Here is an 11,307-nt window from a genome sequence, read left to right on the forward strand (position 1 = left end):
TTTGTGCAACACCTCAATAAAGGAGAAAGAATAGTTTCAATTCAAGACAAATGGATACTTGAATAAAACACTGTATAGATCACAGGTTCATGTGAAAGGTGTTGTAGACTTTGCCTGAGCATTCTCCATAACACTGAAAATAAAAAGTTGGCATCTCTAACAGTATTCTCAGCTGCTGAATAAGCAGCCTCTGCATTAAAAACAAGTCTCCCTTTACAATGATGCTTAAATATTAAAATGAAGAGAGAAACAATGGACTTTGTTTTTCAGTTTATTATAAACAGTTATAATACAAGCATTTCATCAAACAATACATGAGGAGAATCTGATCCCTTTATAGATTCACGTAATAGAGTTTGCTTTTATTCAATATATATTCAAGTATACAAAATCTTACATTTTCCTTGCAATTAGTGTGGTTGTGGAGTAGGAAAGAAACAACGTTCAAACATTACCTCAAAAATAAAATAAAAACATCAAACAAACAGCTGTACAACCAAAAACAATTCCTTTGTTTTTTTGGAACAATTACTCGTACTCAGACAGCTGGATTTGCTTTATTTTGTTCTAGGTTTACACTGAAGTTTTTTTTAAAGCAGATCTATAACTAAAAACAACAAACAAGCTTTATGTTTTAAGTGTATAATTTGGCATTTCCTATAATTATATATATAAAAAAATGGCAGGTTTACACTTGGTTCTCCAAAATTATTTAAGTAGTAAGGTTAAGTTGTAAAATAATTCTGATAACTTAACTGGTTGTAGGAAATATTATAAAATGACGGTAGCATAACATTTAAATAAATAACACATTTGTTATAAATCATAGATGTCAATAAAATGTTATTGGTTCAAGTTATGAGGTGTATGTACAATATGTACTGTATATACAGTATAAAAATATGTTACTCTCAATTCATTTTCATAATTATACTTTGTTCTAATAAAGATATATGTCTAGTTTTACAGACCTTGTCTTATCATGAAGCATCTTACCTAAGGTAACACTGGGGTAGTCAAAAACTAGTAGTGCTAATCAGTGTCTGTGAAACCAGTTGTAAACATGCTTTTAATGATCAGGTCATATATTTTGCATGCAAGCGGTGAATATTCATATACCAAAGCAAAAACACTACTTTTGTGTATGACATTTTATTTGTTTATTTAGCAGACACCTCTACCCAAGGCGACTTACAGAGACTAGGGTGTGTGAACTATGCATCAGCTGCAGAGTCACTTACAATTATGTCTCACCCGAAAGACGGAGCACAAGGAGGTTAAGTGACTTGCTCAGGGTCACACAATGAGTCAGTGGTTGAGGTGGAATTTGAACCGGGGACTGCCTGGTTACAAGCCCATTTCTTTAACCACTGGACCACACAGCCTCCTCGAGGATTTTGGTAACTAACTTCACAGTGTATAAACTACTGTGCCAAAATATAGACAAAGCAGCAATGCATGGTTAACTATGAATTCCTTATTTGGGTCTTTTAAACTTCACGGTTCCCATCCAGATAGTATCTGAATTTCCTGTATATGAGAAAGATAAGCAGGTTTAGCTAACAGCTACAGTACATGCCAGTTTGTAAGCAAGCCTTTTTTTTCAGTCTCCTAGAAATTATAAAAGTGAATTGGTATTTATTGCCACCAGTCAGTAGAAGTGTTGCTCTTTGGTGGCAGGATGCAATGTATTTATTTATTTTTAACTTCTTGGTAGCAATACGATTAAAAAAAGGTTTAATGACAAAAGTCAAAATAGGTCAAACTTTTTGCCTAATGCCTCTGTCATCAGAAACATTTAAGTTCAAATGGCTTAAAATTTGACCTCCTGTTATTTGTTTGTTTTACCAAGCTTGGAGTTTTTATCCAGTGCAAATAAAAATAAAAGCACTGTATTATTTAGTTTCAAAAGATTTTAGTAGCAGGGTGGATCACAAAAATTATATATATATATTATATATATATATATATACAGTGCCTATAGAAAGTCTATACCCCCTTTCAAAATGTTCACCTTTTGTTGCCTTATAGCCTGGAATTAAAATGCATTAAAATAGTTGTTTTTTTCATTTATGTACACATCCTACACCACAACTTCGAAGTGAAAAAAAAAATTCTAGATATTTGTAGAAAATGTATTAAATAAAAACTGAAATAGCTTGGTTGGATAAGTGTCCACCACCCTTGTAATAGCAATCCTAAATTAGCTCAGGTGTAACCATTCGCCTTCAAAATAACACACCAAGTTAAGTGGCCTCCACCTGTGTTAAATTGTAGTGATTCACATGATTTCAGGATAAATTCAGCAGTTACTGTAGGTTCCCTCTGATGGGTAGTGCATTTCAAAGCAAAGACTCAACCATTAGCACCAAGGCACTTTCAAAAGAACTACGGGACAAATTTGTTGAAAGGCACAGATCAGGGGGATGGGTATAAAAAAAATATAAAATATAAGGCCTTGAAGTAAATATATCTATTCACTGCCTGTATTTGTGGCGTTTTGTGTCATAAGCAAAGTGTGATTTTCTGTTGAAAAAACAAAGGTCCTAAATTATTTAATTTGCATTTAATGGAATGTTATTGAGTAGGCCTATGATTTACCAGAATGTTGGTAGTTCTACATAAGTGGATCACCATATTGTTCAGCACCATGTTGAATTGCTCAATTATGCATTACTGTAAGCTCATTAATGATTATTTTATTAATGGAAAATGTGTATGCAGAAATAAATATATTGTTCGACATTAATGTTTTTTGTTAATGGAACATTTGATTACAGAAAATACATATATTGTTCAACATCAATGTTTTCTGTTAATGGAAAATGTGTAAGCAGAAAAATATATTCTTCAACATTAATGATTATTTTGTTAATTGACCATTTATATGCAGGTATAAATACATTATTTGATGATATACCTGCATTTACCAATATGCTTCGGTAAATAGATTAACCGATAAATGTCCGAAAAGCAATCTATTTCTTCATAATTTCACACATTTATAGAATATATAATAAAGCCCTATTTGAACTGCCAGATACTACGTTATACAAGTAGTACCTGTCAAGCAAGCTTCCAAAGTTTCAACATTATTGTGTTTCATCAGTCTTCCATTCTAAACCAGTTTACTTTATCAGTCAGAGAGCTATGTTTAGCACGCCACACATGCCCAGCACCACATTTATCGTGTAGTAAACCCTCTAGATCTCATTGTGTGGCTGCTCTGTCCCTCTCATAACTCAACCACAGCTAATCTGCAACTTTTCAAAGCGCAAAAAAGATGCAAAAAAGTTGAATTGAAAAAAATATCTGATTAGTGGGCATATTACATGAGTAATGCCCACCTGAGCGACCTGGTCATCTGCCAATGTTAACACTCACTTGCCCACTTAAATTGGTGGTAGCTAACAAAATAATTCTATAAAAATCATACATGTCAGGCATTCGCAGTAAAAGTCTCAAATGCCCAAATGTTGCTTCCCCAATTGAATGACATGCTTAGACCCCAAAGATGCTTCAGAGTTGAAATGCCTTAAAAAAATAAAAAGGATACATATGTAATAAAAATAAAGCAAGAGAACTGAGATTTTATTTGAACCTAGTGTAGTCGCGGATCCCTGCATCATGTTTAAAAATGAAAATACATTTTTTTAGGATATATATATATATATATATATTTTTTAGCTACAATCACATTAAATATGTATATACAGTGCTCCCTCGCTATAAGGCTCTCGGTTATAACGCACCTCAGATATAACGCTCCTACAGCATGTCCCCCAATTCCCTATACTAGTGAGTCATGAAATATTTCTACAGTAAATACAGTACCGTTGTTCAAACTGTAAACAAACTTCCGTTTCTGTCTCTCCCGTTTGATACAGTATCTGAACTGAAAAAAGCTGCACTGGCACTTTATAACACAGACATCTTATTCAGCATTCGTTTTATAACTAAATGAATATTAGGCCTATTATGTAGTTATCTTTCCTAATGCATTTACTTTTTTGCTGTGAGAGGAGCTGTGGCTTTCTCCGAGAGATGAGATGCTTCAGCTTCGCTTCAGCCCTGCTTCAGCCCCGTTCAGGCAGCCGAACCTGGGGCGAGCCCATTCCCTCTTCCCTTTGTCTGTCGTTTCTAACTGAACTCCCAACCGCTGTTTAGCCAGGCTATTTATAGTTTAAAAACTACTAATTAAATGATCCGCGAGTGGGAATGTTAACTTTTTTTTTTTTTTAAATAAAAAATATAGCATTGATTACATGATGCTTTAAGGCATGGTTAATTCACTGAAAGTTACATTTTTGCTTCACTATATGTGCATTATAGAGAGGGAGTGATTTTATTTTGTATTTAGTCAGATGTTTGCCTCCCAACCCCTCCCCCGTTGATAATGCTCTTCAGTTACAAGGCTCATATTGTGTGTGTCCCGAGACCCGCGTTATAGCGAGGGAGCACTGTACCTAGTTTAGACAATATAATCCTGCTTTAGCACACATATTTCTACATTAAAAAAAAATCCTAGTTCCCATAATAGACAGCTTTTTAAAATGTTTAGCCTTTTAAGTTTTACTTGTTTAGGAAAATAAATAAACTCACATGTAATTTGGCACAAATAAAATTCTACCACCTGAGAAGAAACAAAAACTAGGATATATTTTGTAAAAACTACCAAGGAGGTCATTTTAATAAATTACATTTCAGATGTGTGTTCAACATCAGATGTAAAGCATTTCACTCAATGGAATGAAAGCATGCAATCGTTCCCCATAGGTACACACGGAGTCAATAGTATTGACTTATTGAGTGCGATTCAAGTCTCTTGCTATATGGCAGTTTGAATCATAACCTGTGCTTGTGCGTGTGTTAGGAGGAGTGGACATCTGTCTCCAAGCTCCTCGAACTCCTGTAGCATCCACCGCAATGTCAATATTGGAATCGGGCACGAGCCATCTCAGAAACACCAAGAGCAGGAAGTCCAAGACAGCGAAAAGTGAAAAAACACAGCCAGCAACAGGCCCGCAGCGAGACATCAGTCTGTTAAGCCGTTCATCCATAGGCAAGACAACTTCTTTAGCCACTCTGTCGTAAACCTAAAGTAATAGAAAAACATGTATTTTAGTTTCAAGCTAGGGGACATTGGTTGTACAATGGTTTACTAAGCTACTCAGGAAACAATCCTATAACGGAATTTACAAGTATCATCAGTAGTTGACAGGGGTCACTGGTTGTAAATAGAATGACCATATGAAAGGGAGGGATATCTTCCATGGAAGCCTTTAATATACTTAAATCTCAGTCTTGTCCAACAATCTTTTTATTTTAGTCTGTACCATCACCACATGATTTAGCTACTAGAAGATTGTTAAGCATGAAGTAAATACTGCTGTGACAGTAAGCTGTCACAGATCACAAACTTGAAATCCCACACAAACATAAGACACATGTACATTATATACATGCCTTTTCTGTCCTCTCTGCAACATTCCTCCATGTGTAGAGGGTCCTTACTCTGTTGTGAATGGCAGCAGGTGGGGGCAGGCTCCCTGCCCTGTGTTTGGCTATAACCATCTCCAGTCCTTCACACAGAGACTTCACTGTAGGCTCACAAAGGATAATGAGATCCTCAGGGAGCACCTCTGGGATGCCCCCGACACGTGTGCTAACAACCTGGACAAAACAAACACATTGGAATGAGTCGATTTGCACGAACAGACATTAATTATCAATTTTGTAGGCTGAGGGCAAGAAAATTTTAACAATAAAATTCCCAAAAATGAAGAAACATCTGATGGCCGATTTATATTTTTAAATTAACCTATTTTGTTAGTTATGATTTCTTTGCTTTCGACCAGTGATTTATTTGTTCAAAATGATGATGTGAAGACTGATTTGTCTGTGCTGTACACACAGCAGTGTGGGTGTAATACCTACAGGCTGCATGGCCTTCTTCCAGCAAGTCACTTCCAAGATATACCACATGTAATAACCCGCTAAGAAACACATTTTAACAAGCATCATTGGACAACACGGGTCAACTTTGTTATGCAAGACTTAAAGGGCTGTATATCAATTCCTGAAAACAAAACTAATATATTATTACTATTAAATCATAGTTAATGCATCTTTAAAAAGAAGACTTACCTGAAGCCCACAACTTGCACCCTCTACTATGGCCATGCAGAATGCTTCTGTTAGAGATGTATTGAGGAAAATATGACCCTGAACTAAAACATTTCGAACATCTTTGTGTTCCAAGGCTCCTAAAAGACGTACCCTATAAGAAAATACATTATGCAATGTTATTCACCTGAGCTGTGACATAGAAGTTGTATGTGAACGTGAACAATTTCATGTCTTATAGTTTATTACATGTATGCAAGGTTTCAGTTTTTTTATTATTAATATCTCATAAATGTATACAGTATTCATAAGCAGGGCAGTTTATGCTGATGGAAAATGTGCAAAGAACTGAGATCTCACTTTACCTGTCATGAAGCAGGTATTTTTCTCTGACCTCCTCAAGTACTAGTCTTTTGGGTCCCACACCACCAATAATAAATTGCAAGTCAGGGTATTTCTGACAAAGCTCAGGAATGATACCACCAAGTAAATCTATTCCTAAAGAAGAAAAATAATGTTACTCAATAAAATCTTGTTTTTCAAATGAAACTAAAGTATAAATGAGAACTGCATAATAAACATATTGATGGGCACATAAATCTGTTACAGTAACATGATATATCAGATACGATAAGGTGTAATTTTGTTTTTTTTACTTTCGTTCTTTCAAAATGTTTACCAATGAAATCGAGCCAAAGTCTTTATTCCACTTGTACCCTTAATTACTTAACTGACCCAATTTTCTAACATTTATAAGGAAAACGGTAAACATAAACACAATGTGAATTCTAATCACTTGATCTAAACGATAGCGGACCTAAATAACACCACTGTTTAAATCATTAATAGAGCCCAATGTTATTCAAATCAAACATCCACCTGTTTAAAAAAAGTCTATTATGGCTATAACAAATATTTGATTCAGTATTTTAAAAGATCCAGCTCTGTTTAAATTATTATTATTATTTGTTTATTTAGCGGACGCCTTTATCCAAGACAACTTAGAGACAAGGGTGTGTGAACTATGCATCAGCTGCAGAGTCACTTACAACAACATCTCACCCAAAAGACAGAGCACAAGGAGGTTAAGTGACTTACTCAGGGTCACACAGTGAGCGAGTTAGGATTTGAACCAGGGACCTCCTGGTTACAAACCCTTTTATTTAACCAATGGACCACACAGCCTCATATTAAATAGACCTCCCTATCCTATCTGATTTTAAAATTATTTATTTTGCCAAGCTAAACTTTAAGGCTTCGTTTTATTGTAAAAGTGTACGTGTGCTAAATTACCTTTTCTGTAAACAAGTCGACTAACAACCACAATGGTTATTTTATTTTCATCCCTCTTGGATGGGTTTGGAGTGAAGTCAGTAGGATCGACAGCATTAGGAATCACAGAGACTATCTCCGGGTTCACTGCACCTCTGAGTACAGTGTTTTCTTTGCTAGTGAAGGACACACAGATAATGTGATTGGTGTCGCAGAGAGAAACAGTCAGTAGTTTGTTGGTCAGCACAGAACTCACATCAGCAAACCCGAAAAGCGAATGGTCTGTAAAAACTGTGTACAATCCCATCGTCTTGGCATGAAATAGGGAGTCATGTGCCATGGATGAAAAGGAACTGTGGGAATGAACTATTGTGATCCGCTCCCACACAAAGATATACCTAAGTAGAGGTAGGCTGTGGAAAACTGTTGTGGATGTGGACTGGTTGTACATGACCTTCAGAGGTAGGTAGTACACCTTTAGCCCATTAGTGAGGTATCTAATACCCTTTCTGTTTCCATAAGTATGGGTTACAATAATCACCTTGTGTCCTCTTTCAATCAAACACTGGGATAGCTGGTAAATGTGACTTTCAACTCCTCCCATATTAGGATAAAAGAAGTCAGACACCATGCATACATTCTGCTTCTGAGGCACTTCCTTCTGATTCATAGCAGCAAAATCCAAGAAACTGTCAGGGATGGGTCCCTCTCCCTTCCTCCGACCCACAGTTTCATACAGGCTCTCCAGTCACAGCTATTTCATCCTGTCTTCGGTATGTCAGACACCCAGACGGACACAAATGTACCTAGGATATAAATAGATGATGTTCATTCTTTTCCAGTTGAGAGGTTGAAGAGTCTGGCATGAGGATAAACAATTCACTGTACATGATGAACCCTCCTAATCCTCTTGGTACATTAAACAAGTGCCACATAGCTACAGGTACTGCACACCAAATGTGTCTTGAATGACAAATACATTATAGCTGGTATACGTACCCAGCTACCATATCATTCAATTATTATTATTTTATTTTTTTTAATGATGATTTTATCTTACTATAAAATTATGCAAAGTAGTCAATTTGAACCTCCACGGATTGTAATAGTAATGTATACCATGTGGTCTTGTAACAGGCAAAGATAAAGCTCAATCTAAAGTAAATGTAAATGAATCTACTTTGAAATTACTTCAATGTTCAAAGATAAAAAAAACTATCCTAAGCTCAGATGACATTCCCTGCAGTTACTCATAATTAAAAGTATTTTTTAAACATTTAACAATACCAAACTATTTAATAATAATAATAATAATAATAATAATAATAATAATAATAATAATAATAATAATAATAATAATAATAATAATACTTGTGACCAGCACTACTAGGCTTATTTACCACTACTACTTTATGTAAATCGTGAGAAAATATACCTTACTTACAAGATATGTTACACACACAGCTGTGGAGCAAATATTGTGGCATCCATTTACAGTACTGATGGTAACACACCCCTAACTATTCAATTATCATCATAATCCTTAACCCAAACTGAGTGAATATGAAACACTTATTTTTTATGTTTTTGTTAACATTATAGGTTATGATTAGTAATAAAAAAAGGTAGTTTGTGAAGGTTTTTAATGATGAGCATCAAGTTACTTATAACATGTTATAGCTAATGTGAAATCTACAACCGTTTAAGAGCTGAAAACAAGTAAAAAGGTCTCATTAAACAAGTTATCAGTTCAATTAAGGGTTTAACTAAGTAATTGAGAACTCAGCTGGAATGAAAACCAGCAGACACAGTGGGTCCCCAGGACTAGGATTGCAAAACCCTGATTTAGAAGACAGATCTCAAACCCCAGTGCACTAGAGCAGACATTTTTAAAATAGCTTTGAACCAGACTTTAAAGTGTAAGTGTAAACAATTGTCAGGATGTTAACAATGAACAGGTAACAACACGTGGGGACGTATAATAACGCTATATTTTTCGGAACCCGGCTACTTACTCTAAGCTTCTAATAATGGTTTAAGCTATTTAAATTGCTATCAATCACTATTTACAATATATATATATATATATATATATATATATATATATATATATATATATATATATATATATATACATATATATACATATATACATACACATACATATAAGCTCTGTACAAAAAACAATATCACCTTTATTTTTTAAGCCGATTGATGTCAGTACAAAAGTCTTGCAGAAACATACATTCAGTACTAGCTTGTTTTTATTGATACTTTCATATTATATTAAGATATTAATGTACCGTCTGTGATTAAAAGCTGCCACAACATTACATTACCATTCATGTGTTAGAAATGGGTGGGTCAGTTACCGTAATTCAGTTGTGGAAGACTATGCTTCAGACTAAAAGTGAAAACTAAAACAGCATAAACAATTAAAGCAACGAATTTATAAACCGAAAATGAAAGTTTATATACATGCCATATCAATACATTAAACTAGCCATATGATATGACATTGTTTCTACAACCGTCAAGGAAGTTAGCGCGTACAAAAGGCAAGATAAGAAGAGTACCGTAATCCACTCTTTCTCGTGTGTATGTGTACCGGTAATTACAACTAGTACATGGTTTCGCTTTTCCCAATTCAATAATTATATTGTTATTAAAACATTATGGTAATGTATGTAAGCAGCAAGGCGGCTGCAAATAACTGTCGCATGATGTACAAACGAAATCATGCGCTTTATATTTAGATATAGATTTAAATAATTCCTACCACGGACTACAATTTCCTTTTGTGTCGTGGTGCTTCTTAGTTAACGCGCTCTCTTTTCAAGATAGAAACATATTAGCTTTTTCTTGCTTGTTCAGTCATGGATCTTTTATTTTTCCGGGTTGTGTTTAGTCCCTTCCGCTTTCAACGGTGTAGCTGAGCGTGTTGGGAATGGGATAAAGAACCTACCGTATTATCAAGAATAAAAGCCCATTCAGATGTTTTTTTTTTTCTTTCTCTCGCTTGTAACGGAGATAATAGACTTAACAATGAAACTGACAGAATACTCCATGAGGCACCAGTTTCTCTGGAAGGCGCTTCATCTAAAATGTGCCATTGTTGTATCCTGATGTACAGCTTCGTGGGACTGGGGCATAGGAGACTGGCTAGATGCTAGACAGTGTAATGGCTGCTTTGGGATTCCTCTCTCACAGTGTCCACTGGCCACAAGTTTTTTTTATACAACTTTGGCATACAAAAGTAGCTTAACAAGTGAAATGAAAATTTCAGTGAAATGAAATTTTTCAGAAAATACCTAGGGCTTCAGATTTTCAGTTTTAAAAGATAAACCTGATAAAACACCCCTGACACAAAAACAATGAAATCGGTGTACAGCTAATAAACACCAGAAAAACACTTGAAGTAGTTACTCAATTCACGCTGACTTCACCCCTTTCCCATGAAAAAAAACCCTTACCTTTCCCAGTGCAGTTGGGTAATGTCCCTCCTTCCTGACTTGTATCTATCATTGAGTCGATCTGAATATTTAAACCCACCCCAACTACTGAGTGGCAGCAAATTCCTGCATTTCTATTGGAGACTCCGCTTGCTAGATTTAAAACAAGATTACAATCAGAAGGCTTGTTTGCGGGATTTAAAGCTATACTACAGTTAGATAGGGGGAATTTAAAATAGGTTTGGAAAAAAATGCCCAGATACACAAAAACTCCAGAATGTGCCCGTGACAACAAGGATTTCATTGTGGAAGACAGCAAAGGAAAGCATGTACAACTTAAGTGTACAAGAGAGTTACTATACATATTGTGAAAGAAAAAAAAAAAACACCCAAGCATTTTGGAAAGTAACCGAAAACAATAATTTCATACAGTACATAAAGCCCTGAAAAAAAAAAA

The 11,307-nt window shown here is 35.1% G+C and overlaps 1 protein-coding gene across 3 annotated transcripts; it reads right to left on the reverse strand.

The window, feature by feature from the left end:
- Positions 1 to 267: 267 nt before the first annotated feature.
- On the reverse strand, positions 268 to 10,985 carry LOC117973041 (phosphatidylinositol N-acetylglucosaminyltransferase subunit A-like). 3 transcript variants are annotated; one of them, XM_059030096.1, is made up of 6 exons: positions 10,872 to 10,985; positions 7,420 to 8,204; positions 6,492 to 6,624; positions 6,148 to 6,280; positions 5,467 to 5,673; positions 268 to 5,096 (listed from the first exon to the last, which is right to left on the reverse strand). In XM_059030096.1, the coding sequence occupies exons 2-6, from the start codon at positions 8,066 to 8,068 to the stop codon at positions 4,803 to 4,805; spliced, it is 1,416 nt and encodes a 471-aa protein (XP_058886079.1). In that variant the 5' UTR covers positions 8,069 to 8,204; positions 10,872 to 10,985; the 3' UTR covers positions 268 to 4,802. The 3 variants fall into 3 exon arrangements, with proteins under 3 accessions (XP_058886079.1, XP_058886078.1, XP_058886080.1); XM_059030095.1 differs by lacking the exon at positions 10,872 to 10,985 and adding an exon at positions 10,178 to 10,863; XM_059030097.1 differs by lacking the exon at positions 10,872 to 10,985 and adding an exon at positions 9,592 to 10,168.
- Between the last annotated feature and the right edge of the window lie 322 nt (positions 10,986 to 11,307).

Source organism: Acipenser ruthenus, chromosome 9 (genome assembly GCF_902713425.1).
Source record: "Acipenser ruthenus chromosome 9, fAciRut3.2 maternal haplotype, whole genome shotgun sequence".
Taxonomy (NCBI): domain Eukaryota; kingdom Metazoa; phylum Chordata; class Actinopteri; order Acipenseriformes; family Acipenseridae; genus Acipenser; species Acipenser ruthenus.